At 38.8% G+C, this 15994-nt stretch overlaps 1 protein-coding gene across 1 annotated transcript in view; it reads right to left on the bottom strand.

The window, feature by feature from the left end:
- Positions 1–15994, bottom strand: part of LOC126082518 (contactin-associated protein-like 3) — a 314347-nt gene that overhangs the window by 153166 nt on the left and 145187 nt on the right. The window contains 5 exon segments of the mRNA XM_049895019.1: positions 217–366; positions 8856–9117; positions 12242–12385; positions 13075–13259; positions 14018–14218. Coding sequence (XP_049750976.1) covers positions 217–366; positions 8856–9117; positions 12242–12385; positions 13075–13259; positions 14018–14218 — 942 coding nt within the window.

The raw sequence follows: 15994 nt of genomic DNA on the forward strand, positions 1-15994 counted from the left end.
ATCCCACTGATGTTTAAATAAGGCTACCTAGTAGACTTGCATTTTAGGCCATCATTTATCATCTTTGCCCACACAGCATTGCCACTGTCTATAACTAAAAGCAAAAATCAGTCCTTAGTATTAATTTTCATTAAAAAATGTCAGTTGCCTTAGAATGCAGGGGCCGAAAAGATAATGACTGTTTGATTGCCAATATAGCCTGTTCGTTTCACTTACCCCCCAAATAATAGATGTCTCCTGATTCAATCTGCATAGGCACCAGGAAATGGGCAACGGAGGCCGGGTCACTGTCCACTGTCACACTCAGCTGATTCTTTTTAGCAGATAAGGATACAGAATGCCACTGCCCATCATTTAATCCAGCACCTGGGGGTAAATAAAATGGGTTAAAAAAGATTCCTATAAACCCAAATCGGTTGCCGTTGAGTCAACTCCAATTCATGGAGATGCCACGTACATCAAAGTAGAACTGCTCCATAGGGTTTTCAATGGCTGATTTTTCAGGATGGACAGCCAGGCCATTCTTCCAAGGTGCCTCTGGGTAGACTTGAACTGCCAATATTTTGGTTAGCTGAAGAGCACTTTACTGTTTGCTACGCCCAGAGACTCAGATGCCTATCAACAGGGCCAAAACCAAACCAAACCCAGTGCCATCAAGTCGATTCCGACTCATAGTGACCCTATTAAGTGTTTGAAAACACTGTGATACAGATGACTTGACAGCTGGCCTACCAAAGACCACCATGAACTCACCTGTTATCAACCCAAGTCAATTTAGCTGCCTAGGGCAATGGCAAATGCACCCTGGAGGATAGGTGGGGCCTCTCTGAGAGGTACATTTTTTGGGGACAGGTTTATGATCAATCCGGGCTTACGCTGGAGGATTCTAAGGAGACAACGAGGTGCTCTGGAATCTTGGTAATTGTTCTCTAGGAAGAAGGCGTTATCCATGTCCATAGGAAGAGGGGCATGTTGAGTTAATTTTGTGTTTGCAGAGGGTCTTTGCCTCTGGCCCACCATAGTTGTGGAACAGCCTGTGTGATCCTTGTTTATTTTCTACAAAAATTGTTACACTCAGTTAGGATTATTATGGCCTACATGCCTACTGCCAGGGCTGTTTCTCACTTTCCCATCACTTAATTAGGTCAGATAAGATTAGATAGGAAAATAAATAAATAGAACAAAAGAAAGGGGAAAGATGAAAACAAGAACAGAGAGTTGAGACACTCTACATGGGAAATTAGACAATTATTTTCTTCCATTCCCAAGGCCTCAACAGAGAGAATAAAAGTTCCACAATTGACCCTGAACAATCCTGAAGTAATCTCAAACTTCCAATTACATGACATAGGTTATATTTCAGTCTCTCTAGGTAATTATTATTGTGGGATGCTGAGGAGCGCAGGTATTTTCACAGATACGAAAGCATGTAAATAAAATGCTTTTTCTTACATTTGTGTGTTGTCATCATTTATAATAACCTTGGTAGACTATTTTAAAATGTATTAAGTCAGTCTGGAAAAATACAATTTACATATTAATGAAACATGAAAACTCACAGAATATTGAGTTTAAAAAACTACATAAAATTGTGTGTGTACGTGTGTGTACTCAAGTTTTATGCATACATGGAAAGACTGGCAGGAAATATTCTTAAATGTTAACCTTAATTTTTGGAGGAGGTAATTGTATTTGTTTTCATTACATTCTTATGTTTTTTCTTTATTCTCCAAATTTGCTACAATAGACTTGAACTATTGATGTATTGTTGTATTTAAAGACTAATATGAGTCCTCCTAAAGGAGTCGCTGTCTCTGGAATCCATGAGATGAAATATCAATTTCTTCTCAGAGTGATGGACTGGACAGCAGCCACATGGCTGAATTGTCGACTGGCTACAAACTGTACCATGACACCAGCAACTCTCTTACAAGTTTACTAAGCAGGCTTTCCAATGAAAGAAAACTCGACACTGCGTAATGCAGGAGATCAAATCAGTGAAAAAACAGGTGTCCCAGGACACTAAGATGATTTTTGTTATTTTAGCTTCTACTAGGTTATTTTGTGGAAGCAAACAATCCCTAAATTTCAGTGAAAAGTAACTAAAGTTTATTTCTTGTCCTGGCTGTATTCCAGCTGGTCTTCCACTCTAAGCCAATTGTTTTACTGATGTAGGGCCAAGGCTAAATGCGCCATCCCCATCTCTGTTTTATGACTGAGGAAAAATGGCACTGGGCAGAATCTTTCTTTATATATATAGACATATAGTGTGATACGTGTATAGTATATACATAATGTCATATATCTATATTATGTGATATATATAAATATGTATAATAAAATATGTATTAAAAAAACAAAAAAGTCATTGCTGTCAAGTCAATTCCAACTCCAAAGGGTTCCCAAGGAGCAGCTGGTTAATTCAAACTGACAAACTTTTGGTTAGCAGCTGATCTTGTAACCACTGTCCCACCAGGATTCCAAATGTGTGTGTGTGTATATATATATATATCTTTAAATATACATGTATATAGAGAGAGATAATACTTGCCTTTTCAATATTGTCTACTTCCTACATGTACGATTCAGTGTCATTCATTAGGCCATTATCTTGTGCCACCACCACCACTCTGCCTTTCCAAATTTTCCCATCACTTTAACAGAAGCTCAGTGTCCCCTAAAGAATGTTCCCTCTTTTCCCTTCCCTCCCACTCCTGGTAACCACTAACAAACTTTGGTCTCTATGCATTTGCCTATTGTAGATATTTCATATTTGTAAGTGGGATCATAAAATATTTGTCCTTTTGTGGCTGACTTATTTAACTCGGCATGATGTTTTCAAGTTTCATCCATCTTGTGGCATGTATCAGTACTTCATTTCTCTTTATGGCTGAGTAATACGCCAAAGTATATATGAACCACATTTTGTTCATTCATTCATCTGCTGGTGGACATTGAGGCTGTCCCCACCTTTTGGCTACTGGGAATAGTATGGTAATGAACACTGGTGTATACGTAACTGTTTGCGTTCCAAGGCTCTTGGGTACACACCTAGGAGTGGGACTGCTGGATCACAGGTAATTCTATCCTTAACTTTTTGAGGAACTGCAAAATTGTTTTCCACAGCCGCTGTCCCATTTTACCTTCCCACCCACAAAGGATGAAGGAACTGTTTTCCAAAGTGGCTATACCGTTTTATAGACCCACACTTGGTAGAATCTCGTTACAGCTCTTGAAACTTCTGCTCAGATGTGGCAAATGTCACTGCCACTTGCAGGCCACTGGCCAAAATGAGTCACATGGCCACACCTGACATCAAGGAGGGAAAAAATTCCATTCCTCCACAGGGAACCACTGCAACTCAGGCAATAGTGGACAGAGCTGTATGCTTCTCTTAAAGAGGGGCAGGGGTAGTGAATAACTATAGAAAAGCAATGGTGCAGTAGTTAAGAGCTCAGCTGCTAATCAAAAGGTCAGCAGTTCAAACCCACCAGCTGCTCCTTGAAACCCTGTGAGACAGTTCTACTCTGTTCTATAGGGTCTCTATGAGTCAGAATCGAATGAACAATGGGTTTGTTTTTGGGGGGAGTTTTAGAAAAGCAAGGGCATTTACTCACTTAAAAAGATGAAATGGTGGTTGCTTGGTTTTTTAAATCTCATTTCTGAGCACTTGCTAATGAGCCTCTAATCTGACCTTCCTGGGGAATGTCTCAATATATCTAATTTATCTTACAACCGATAAAGGTATAGACTGTTTATAGCCGAAGACAGGTCAACCTGCAGAAACAAACCAAACCCATTGCCATCGAGCTGATTCTGACTTGTAGCGACCCTACAGGACAGGGTTGAACTACCCCATAGGGTTTCCAAGGAGTGCCTGGTGAATTCAAACTGCCGACCTTTTGGTTAGCAGCCATAGCTCCTAACCACTAAGCCACCAGGGTTTTCAACCTGCAGAAAGCATGTTATTATTTTATAGCACAGTAGAGATGTTAGTCCTGAAGTACATATGATTGTATTTCCTGTAGAAAGCTAACCAGCATTATATCTAATTTAATATCTTACTTTGGTATTCCTTGTCCAATAAATAATAAAATCCATGTACTTCACATACTCTTCAAACTAACTTTTTCCTTTCTGCTTGATCGTTCATTAATGACTTAGAAATAGGTTCGTGACCCCCTTATATGGCAAATAAGTTTGTAGCATGACCCAGAAGGTCATAGATGCTGGTTCTAAAACCAGTTACAGCTTCTGTTTTTCTTAGGCTGTTAAATACTAGTTATGAAAATTTCCAACACCGGTTTTCAGGTAGGGGTTATTTTAAAGTAACTAAGGTTACTATCCCAAGCCAAACCAAACTCACTGCCCTAGAGTCAATTCTGGCTCATGGTGACCCTGCAGGACAGAGCAGAACTGCCCCATAGGGTTTCCAAAGCTATAAATCTTTACAAAAGCAGACTGCCACATCTTTCTCCCACGGAGCGGCTACTGGGAACTAACCACTGACCTTCTGGTTAGCAGTCAAGTGTTCTAACCACTGCAAAATCAGGACTCCAAAGTTACTATAGCTCTTTGATATGTACGTGTGTAGACTCTCACATTTTGTGTTACAGTTGTGAAGCCAAACAAAGTTTTCCAAGAATCAAAGCTGGTTTGGTTCATGAGAGATAATGAGAAGAAGCTGAAAACTAGAATATAAAGAATCTAGGTTAGACATTTATAACATATTTTATGCAGCAGGAGTTGACCCTGGAATAGAATCCTGAAAGAAGTTCTGTAATCCTAGAGCTAAGTGAATGAAAAACAACAAAAATCTCTAAAGGTTACTTCCAGCCTAAGTTAGTATTTCCAGCCTATGAGTTAGTTATATTGCATGACTGTCACTATAACAAGCATATTCACTTAAGGGCTGACATTAAAATCAATATAATTTGAAACAGTGAAATCTGTTCATAGTCCTTTCTCTATATTTATCTAACCTTATCTATCATCTGTATCTATCTATCTATCTGTCTGTCTTTCTAATTTAATCTTATCTGCCTACCTACCTAGTGTGTAAAGTTATTTTCATGTGGGAACCTGCAGAAGGTACTCCAGAATCTTTTAGAATTTGTAATAGACATCATTTGCCTACATAACCAAAGACTATTTTCAATAAAATTTTTCATTGTAATATAAATTAAAATGTCTGCATTTATACTAATTTTCTGTATCTGTATATTATAAAGCTGCTATCCATAAGGTTTTCACTGGCTACTTCCCCGCTCCCCCCCCCCCCGAAGTATATCTCCAGGTCCTTCTTCCTAGTCTGTCTCAGTCTGGAAGCTCAGCTGAAACCTGCCCACCATGGGTGACCCTCCTGCTGTTTGAAATACCAGTGGCATCACTTCTAGCCTTATAACAACACACGATCCACCACAGTATGACAAACTGACAGACAGGTGACCACCAATGACAGCAACAGATGAGTTGTGGAAGGACATCACACAAGAAGAAAGCAAAAGGTCTTGAAAAAGACAAGAAAGAAAGAAAAGACCAAAATGGATGTCAGAATAGGCTCTGAAACTTTCTCTTAAAAGTAGAGTAGTTAAAGCAAATGGGAGAAATGATGAAGTAAAAGAGCTGAAAAGGAGATTTCAAAGGATGGCTCAAGAAGACAAAGCAAAATATTATAACAAAATGTGCAATGACCTGAAGTAAGAAAACTTAACATTTCTCAGGCTGAAAGTTGCAATACTGAAGGATTCTATGGGCAAAAAACTGAATGATGTAGGAAGAACCAAAAGAAGATGGAAGGAATACACAGAGCCACTGTGCCAAAAAGAATTGGTAGACGTTCACTCATTTCAGGAGGTAGCATATGATCATTGGTACTGAAGGAAGTTTCAAGGCTCCAGGTACTGAAAAAATATCAATTGATATGCTTCAACAAATGGATGCAACATCGAAAGCACACACTTGTCTAAGCCAAGAAATTAAGAAGACAAAAAAAAAAGAGATTTGGAAGACAGCTATCTGGCTAACTGACTGGAAGAGATCTGTATTAATGTCCATTCAAAAGAAAGGTAATGGAAGGAAATGTGCAAATTATCAAAAAATATCATTAATATCACATGCAAGCAGTATTTTACTGAAGATAATTCAAAAACAACTGTAGCCATATGTCAAAAGGGAATTATCAAAAATTCAAGCCGGATTCAGAAGAGGATGTGGAATGAGAGGTATCACTGCTGATGTCAAATAGATCTTGGCTGAAAGCAGAGAATATCAGAAAGATGTTTACCTGTGTTTTACCGACTATGCAAAGGCATTTGATTATGTGGATCCTAACAAATTATGGATAACATTGCAATGAGTGGGAATTCCAGAATGCTTAATGTGCTCATGCTGAACCTGTACATAGACAAGAGGCAGTCATTCAAAAAGAACAAGGGGATACTGTGTGGTTTAAAATCAGAAAAGGTGTGTGGCAGGGTTGTACCCTTTCACCACACTTAGTCAATCTATTTGCTGAGCAAATGATTTGAGAAGCTAAATTATAAGTACACAGCATCAGGATTGGAGGAAGATTCACTAATAACCTGCAATATACAGATGACACAACCTTGCCTGCCGAAGTGAAGACGACTTGAAGCACTTATTGATGAAGATCAAAGACTACAACCTTCTGTATGGATTACACCTCAACATAAAGAAAACAAAAATTCTCACAACTGGGCCAATAAGCAACAGCATGATAAACAGAGAAAATAAATTGTCAAGGATTTCCTTTTACTTGGATCCACAGTCAATGCCCATGAGATCAGCACTGCATTTGGCAAAGCGACACATTGCTTTGGGCAAATCTGTCACTTTGTTGACTAAGGTGCACCTGACCCAAGCCATAGTCTTTTCAACTGCCTCATGTGCATGTGAAAGACGGACAATGAATAAGGAAGACCGAAGAAGAACTGATGCACTTTAATTATGGTGCTGGCAAAGAATATCGACTATACCACGGACTTTATGAAGAATGAACAAATCTGCCTTGGAAGAAGTACAGCCAGAATGATCCATAGAAGTGAGGACGGGGAAGATGGACATGTCATCAGGAAGTACCAATCCTGGAGAAGGACATCATGCACAGGGTAAAGCAGAGGGTCAGTGAAAAAGAGGAAGACCCTCAATGAGATGGATTCACACAGTGGCTACAACAATGGCCTCAAACACACCTACTCCTGTGAGGATGGCGCAGGACCATGCAATGTTTCGGTCTGTTTTACATAAGGTCACTATGAATCGGAACCTACTCAATGGGAGCCAACAATAGCATATTATAAAGAGGATAATTTTTAATCCTTTGTTTCTTATTTGTTTGTTTTTGATATGTCCTCAACTCTTCTCACTTCTAGCCATGAAAAGACAGCCCGTTTTCTTGGCAACACTACTGTCAAAGAATGGATTGAGAACAGAAAGTAGCAGATTATTATTTATTTGTGATAGTATTACAATGATGCGACATTCCTCCATCCTTCAGGCCTCTGTCTGAATGGTGTGATGGTTGTGGCACTAGCTGTGGAATAATAACAACTAAAACTTATTGAGTTGTTGCTGCTTGATGGGCACTGTGCTAAGAGGCTTATATGCATTATGTTATTGGATTCTTACCACCACTCCTATTAGTCTCCTTTAAAGATAAGAACCCTGAGGATTTGGGATAGCAAGTGCTTATCAAAGGCTATCAGCCAGTTCAGTGCAGGGGCAGATCTGGAAACACGCATGGACCTCCCACACACACTCCTTTCTTGTTTAGGCCAAATAATTTACTCTGTTAATAGCAGGGAACAATGACCATGACTCTAAGGACAATTCGAAACAGATGGAATTGTATCTTTAAAAATTTAATAGGTGAACACACACACACAGCTTTTTCCTCTCCCGCTATTGTTCTTACCAGTGGCCACAGAGTCAACCCCGACTTATGGGGACCCCAGGTGTGTGAGAATAGAATGGTGCTCCACAGGGCTTTCAATGGCTGCTTTTCTGGAGAAAAATCATCAGGCCTTTTTTCCAAGGCACCTCTGAGTGGGCTCGAACCTCCAACCTTTCACTGAGCAGCTGAAAGCATTAAACTGTTTGCACCACCAGGGACTCTCTTTCGCTCTGTTTCCAACGTCCTCTTTCCTTGGCACTGAGTCTATAAACACACATACGAAACCCAAAAAGCCCACTGACATCAAGTCGAATCTGACTTATATGACTTATATGCCCACATAGGACAGATTAGGACTGCCCCATAGGGTTTCCAAGGCTGTAATCTTTACAGAAGCAGACTGCCACATCTTTCTCCGGTGGAGAATCTGGAGGGGTTTGGTTTTGGTTTGGTTATCAAAAACAAGTAGTCCCAAAAGGAACCAGCAGCTCTGACTAAAGAAGAAACTGATATAACTGAAACAATATTTTGAAACCCAATGTGTACATAAATTCAAAAGACAGTTAAAAGATACATTTTCAAAAGACTACCTCAGATCAGGCTGATACCGTGTTCTACTATTTCAAATTTACTGCCAGTTAATATTTTAATAAGCACCAATTTGCAAATAAAAGGAGTCACGTTTTTAACTTTTGAAAATTATGTTTTGATGTAGGTAAACTTGTCACGCCAACTCACACGTGGGCAGCCTGGAGTTACCTGATGAAAGGGGAAAAAAAAAATCTAGTTCCTTCAAGTAAGATTACGATTCTTCTTCTTATTGATTCAATTATTCATTTACTTCAAAAATCACTAATCTTAAATTGAGGATTGTGGGGTTATGTGGCTGATACAATCATTGCAAACGCGTATCTACTTCCTTAGGGGGTACATCTATTACCTGCTGTGACACCCCTCCCTGAACGTCCTGGCTGGGAGAGACTCAATTTGAGTTTTCCATCATTAAGAACAAGGACAAGAGTCCCTGAACCACGCTGAAGTTCACTGGTCAGCAGCAGCCCTGCTCTGTTCCACGTTCGGAACTGGAAACTGACGGACACTTTGTTCTCTCCAGAGGCGCCCGGCAGGGCCAAGTAACTCCTGGAGGTCAGAAGAGTCACAGGGACGGTTTGGAGTTGTGGGCAGGAGAAGGACACATTTCCCTGTGAGTACAGTAAGACAGGAAATTAGGAAGGTACAGTATGACTCCTCCATTTCATTAATAACACATCATCCAAGACACAAGAGTTTCTTATCAATAGCAGAGCAAACCTGGATTTTAAAAATTAGGCTTCTTCCTCAGACTTAAATAGAGGAGGTTGATCTTACAGGTCCTTAAAACCAAAGCACTGTTACACTTGGGTAAACCCACTCTTGAGTCTTCTAGGAAAAGCCCTGTCTTCCCCATTTCTCAGCATTAGCACAGAAATCTCAAGCCAGCTATTGCCCCAGCACAGTGCTAAATCTGGGGATACAACAATCAATAAACAAGCTAAGACTATTTTCTTAGCTTGAGCTAACTAAATTTCCTTGCCCAATATGAAGAGCAACGAATGTCTCAAGTTCGCCTACTCCAACAACTTCTTGTTAGTTGCCTTGATTATGTAATATGATTACAAGTTTGTCACTCAGATGTCAGAAACACCTTGCTCCAGGTAAGAGGTGCATTTTTGCATGCCTACAGGAAAGACTGGTGCCCCCAGGAAGCAGGTTGGCTGTCTCTCAGAAGCACACAGAGGCCACATTACCCAGGGTAGCCACCCAGTCTAAGGCTGGACCTTAGGCCTTACAGTCATGCTTTTACCTTTCCATAATTCTGCTTTAAAAGATATTTTTTATCTCTAGGTTACCTCTCTTGCTCTAGCAGCAAACATACATTTAATCATAGACAGTGTTTCGACAGCAAAAATTTAATACAACTCCAGTTAGGATCTCTAAAGCAATTTTTCCTTAGAATACCTTTCCATAAATTTAATGTGGAAAAACACACGCCTCCAAATTGCTGCTCCTTTCCATAGAAGTATGCGAAGAAAAAAAATGAGATGGAATTTAATTTACCAGATAGCAAAACATACTATAAAGTTACTGGAATAAAAAATATAATATTGGTATAGGAATAGACAAATCATATGGATGGGGTAATTAGCACAAAAAAATTCTGAGAATACACGCAGTAACAATGAAGGTTATGAGTCAACTTTGTGGGGAAAAGTTTGGGTTAGTATAGAATCAAATGGGTATCTTCAAGGCATAACTTAAAAAAGTGGTTATTACTGTGTATCACATAGAGAATAATAAAAAATTTAAATAAACAAATGGAACCAATTTTTAAAATCTTGCAGCCCATGAGACTATATGTAGACTCGGGTTTTAGAGACATTCAAAGCAAGAATCAGTCTAAAGCTGTAACAAAAACATATTGGTTAGATAGAAATAAAAACATTTATTTGCTAAAAAAATCATAAAATATTTTATATGCAACTGATAAATCTGAAAAAGCATTTGTACCACTAATGACAAAGGATTATCTACAAAATCTAAAGCTCTCACAAACTGACAAAAAAAGTTGAAGGTAACAATAAAAGATGAATAAACGAATACGAATAAACCACAATCAGAAAAGCAAATCCAAACAGACAGCAAACGTGAAAAGATTACTTAAAGTCACTACAAGTCAGATAAATCTGAAGTAAGAGCGAGATACCACGTCACGCCAACTGAACTGGCAAGTTTCACGGATTGTAACACATGCTGCTGGATCTGCCGGATGGGATGTGATGGAAAGGGCGCCGTCATACATTGCTGGTGGAAACGTGACATATAGCAGCCTTTTGGGAAGCAGTCCCACAACATTTCTTAAAATTTAAAACCATATAAGCCTTTTGGCCAAGAAATTCTACTCCTGGAACTTTTTCCAAAGAAATGTAAGCCCAGTACCTGAGAACTCATGTGCAGTAACATGCATTATTGCTTGGTTTGTAGCAGCAAGAAAGCAGAAGTAAAGCACATGTCTTGCCTAGGAGAACAGCTAAATAAACACTGGTATGTTCCCGTAATTGACTATTAAACAGCTGCACAGAAGAGAGTTTACATGATCCTTTGAAAGGCCTACTTACAAGGCTGACCTGTGACTAGCATCTGGGAACCTGCGTTTAAGGGGAGCTCCCACCAACTTAACTGATAGGAGTGGCTCACTGTGCCTGAACAATTCGTACAAAAGGTGTGGTTTATGCTGAACACTCGTTTTCCTTCTGGGAGTATGGCATTCTGGCACGTCCTAGGCAGGGGGTACCCCATAAACCCAGTCTCTAATGGAACTCCCTGGCAGGCAACACTTCACATGTGTTGTCACAACTAGCTGCTGGAGAATTAAGCTTGTCCCGTGTGACTTCACTGAGCGAGAGGACCCTGGAAGCTTGCAACTGGTTTTCCCTGGACTTCATGCACCTTTTCTCTTCTCTGATTTTGCTTTGCATCCTTTCACTGTAATAAATCATAGCCATGATTACAACTGTATTATACCTATAGTCCTGTGAGTCCTGAGGGCAAATCACCGAAGCCAGGGATGATCACAAGGACCTCTCGACACAACCAAAAACACAAAACCCATTGCCGTTGGGTCAATTCCGACTCATAGCGACCCTATAGGACAGAGTAGAACTGCCCCATAGGGTTTCCAAGGAGCAGCTAGTGGATTTGAACTGCTGACCTTTTGGTTAGCAGCTGTAGCTCTTAACCACTGCATTATCAGGGCTTCCTCAACACAAAAACCATTATAAAAGAGAGCCGTAAGGTATCTCAAAAGTATTGCTGAATAAGAAAACCAAGATGCCAAAAAGTTTATCCAATATGAACTTATTTTTGCAAACAATGTGAAATGTGAATGCGTATTCACATATATATACATAAATACGTGTGTGAATATGAGTCTACAGATTTACGTAAGATTAGCTTAGTATAAACTAAACATAAAGACAGACATTAGCTTGGTAACATGGGAGACTGGTGGGAGAAAAGAGAGCTATATGGGGAGAAGACAGAAGGAAGAGGAAGCCAATGAAAAAACAAAAAGACTGTATTAAAAACCCTTGATATAATCACACCTTAGCATTTTTGTAAAATTATATGTGTGTGTCTATATGTATATAAAAATTAAATCAAACATGAACTAAAACTAAGGTATGATATGTACCTTTCTTGCTTTTGGACAAGATATATTTTAAAACTGAATGAATGAAACAAACTGCAGCTTTCTTTTCTCTTGAACTCACATTTAGATTTTCTTACCATAATGAGGATCTGTGGTTTGTGTTTCTTGGACAAATCAATAATATCCATTCCATTATAATAAAGATTTTCTAAACATCCATGGAAGTTTTTATGTAGAAACGCCACTGATTTTCCATGTCCAGAAATCCCTCCAAAGCTGATCTTAGAAAGAAAAAAATGACATATGTAATACTGTTTAAGAATTTTCTGATTATCTGCCTAAAACCTTTATGATTAGCAAGTACGCTAGTAACTGCCTCAAATCTACCTTGCATCATTTTACTTCATCATGCCAATTTCAAATGAAGTTTTAAGATATAGATTTACCAATCTCTTTATCAATATCTCTTAATTATTAATTTCTTTATTAATATATGTGTCAGAATAAATATCCTTCTTACAATTTGCCAGTCACACAGCTCTATCGTTTGTCAATGAGGAATATTTCATGCCTGGGTGGTTCAAATTGTTAACATGCTTGGCTGCTAACCAAAAGGTTGGAGGTTCGAGTCTAAGCAGAAGCACCTCAGAAGAGAGGCTTGGTGATCTACTTCTGAAAAATCAGCCATGAAAACCCTGTGGAGCACAGTTCTCTTCTGAAACACACGGGTTCCCCATGAGTCAGAATCAACTCGATGGCAACTATTTCAAAGGAAACTAATATAGAGTAGGAAAGGGTATTTCTCTATGTAATATTATGGCTCAGGACCGGGCAGTGTTTCATTCTGTTGTGCACAGAGTCGCTATGAGTCGGAACCGACTCGACCGCACCTAACAACAACAAATAAAATAGAGAGCTGTATTACATTTAAATGATAAAATATGTAATACTTAAAAAGTAATTTTCACACCTCATGATAAAGATCCAAATAACTGGATTCTCCCTTTGCCTGAAAGTAGTGAGTGTGTCTGTCCAGGGTGACGTTGATGCTTGAGCTGAGGAGCTCAATGAGGATGGAATGCCAGTGCTGGTCGTCCAGGAGGCTGCCCAGGGTCAGGTTCACATGGGCATCAGGGAAGGGCAGGGTAGCATCGCCTTAAAGGAGTGGAATACAGAGCTCAGTTATTACAAGGATGAAGTTATGGCTTCTCTGTGGTAGTCCAGCACGTCTCACCACAATCCCGCTCTTCATCTAGTCTTCTATCCCAAACACTGACTGGTCAGCTGCTTTTATCTTAAAGTCAATTTCCTTTTGACCTTGAGTAATTTCTTCTATCTTCATTTGTTTTTATCATTATAGAACCGTTGCCATCAAGTGGATTCCAACTCATAACGACCCTACAGGACAGAGTAGATCTGCCCCATAGGGTTTCCAAGGAGCTGCTGGTAGATTCAAACTGCTGACCTTTTGGTTAGCAGCCTGAGTTCTTAACCACTGCGCCACCAGGGTTCCTTTATTATTATTAGGCATTGCATTCTCATTTTTCTTTAAAATATTTTCTTGAACCTCATTAATGATACTACCTCAAAATTTTACAATGACCCACTCTGGGCTTTTCACGTTATTTACTGAACATCTAAGGATGCTTTTACATAATTATCAAAATATAAAACTTTTTCATAAAACCATATTCAAGATACATGTCCTTAGTACGTCTCAACTGCAGGGCAACATATGTTCTGCTTTGCTTAAGACAGTTTATCACGTCTTTTTTTTTTTTTATCATCCCAGCGTGATTATTAATACTGCCTCCTCCCATTACCAAAAGTCTTCTCGTTTTCAGGATATGTTAACTACTTATTTGCAAGAAAATAATCACATTTTCAAAACCACTGCCTTGTAGTTTTTTTACCTGCATTAAGGAATAAGATGAGTTTTCCTTTAACTAATTCCAGGGTCATACGTTTGCCATTCTGTCCTTCTCTGTGGAGCAGAATCCCATCACTCTGCCTGGTTTTAAATTTCAAAGAAATTACATCTTTTGTTGAACTCAGGGATTTCTTAAGTGTGTACAGTAAGAAACTTTCCCCATCAAAATTAATTATCTCAGATCCTACAATGGAAAATATTAAAAAGTGATTTTAAGTATAAATATATGTTTATTAGTGTCTTCAAATGTATAAGTTAATACACACACATACGCACACACAGCATACCTCTGGTCTGTTTATCACAGAGGAAAAAGCTACTGCTTTACTGGTAGTTGATGTACCTAATGTCTACAGTTTGCCTTTTCTAACATTTTTCCAAAAATGCATCATCTAGAAATACTTTTGTTAATCTAACCCCAATTGTTTATTGGCCCATTCTCATCCTATGAAAATCGAAAATTGGGAAAGAAGCAGAAGTCAAACTCCTATGCATAAAACCTCCCTGTATATTTTGTGCTCATTCACACCACCAGCATTCCTTCTGGAAGGTTATGGTAGTTCTCACCCACCGGCATAAGGTAATATCAGTGTTATTCAGTGTAAGCAGCTTAACTGTGAACCAGTGGCTTTGACTTTTAATGATCCTAACATGTGTATTCACTGTGGTATATTTTTGTCTACTCTGAAAAGACACACACACTATATTCATTAAATACCAATTTAAAGTCATGTCAAAGGGTTTGCGGTAAACTGGCAGGCATTTTTCTCGACTTTTTGGCTTAGTCACAGCACTGAACCATAAAGGTAGTCCAGCTTCAGCATGTCATAGCTACCACGCTGCCATTTTCTCTCAGCTTCCCGAAAGGGTCTTTTCTTTTCTCTATCAAGGTCACATGCACTCACAGTTTCCATTAGAAAGTTATATTTTATCATTAATACAAAATAGCATGAGTCAAAACTAATTGCAGACACAATAATAGACACACAAAGGAATTCATAACACTCAAAAACAATCTATCATATTTTACAAGTAAAAAGAAGAAAAATACACAATTGTCCTTTAAAAATACATTTTGTAATAAAGGAAGATGCAAGAAAAAGGCAATAAAACACGAAGCTGACGTCTGTCCAGCCAATGGTATGACATTGTTTATTTAATCTGACAAAAAAAAAAAAAAAAAACCCTGTGGCTAATGTACACATAGACATGAATTTCATTCAGATTAACTTAAATTTTTATAGGAAACCATTTATGTTCACAACTCAAAAGAATCACCCATTTTACGCAGCTTTTAAAAATTCAGAGGCTTGATTCATATACCAAGTGTGTATTATATAAACACTGCACTTCATCTAGAAGCCCTGGTGGTTCAGTGGTTAAGTGACTGGCTGCTAACCGAAAGATCAGCAGTTCAAACCCATCAGCTGCCTGTGGGACAAAGAATGTGGTAGTCTAAAATTCATGTAAATTAAATAATCATTACTCATTGTATAATTAAAACAAATGTGCCCGATAAAAACATAACTCTGTCAAAATAAAATCCTCTAGCTTATCAGATGATAATAAGCTAATGAAAACTTTGATAACAAAGAATTTCAATGCTTTCACATGTTAGCAGTACAGTTTATCCTGTATTTGTCACTGAAAGGCAATGGCAATAATCAAGGTTTATTATCTGCAGTTAGCTAACAAGAAATTTGTGTTCCATGTACGATTTTGCCAGGATTCTGCTGGCCTGATTATTTTTGCTTCCATCTTCCCTAGTACCACTCTTGCTTTGTAATAGCAATATTGATCTTTCAAAGGAGTGGTGCTCAAGCTTGAGTGTCTATCAGAATGCGCTGGGAGACTTGGTAAACACATTGCTGGGCCTCACCCCCGAGTTTCTGACTTAGTGGGTCTGGGGTGGAGTCCCTGGGCGGTGCAAACAGTTAACGCGCTCCACTGCTAACTGAAA

This window comes from Elephas maximus, chromosome 9 (genome assembly GCF_024166365.1).
Source record: "Elephas maximus indicus isolate mEleMax1 chromosome 9, mEleMax1 primary haplotype, whole genome shotgun sequence".
Classification (NCBI taxonomy): Eukaryota; Metazoa; Chordata; class Mammalia; order Proboscidea; family Elephantidae; genus Elephas; species Elephas maximus.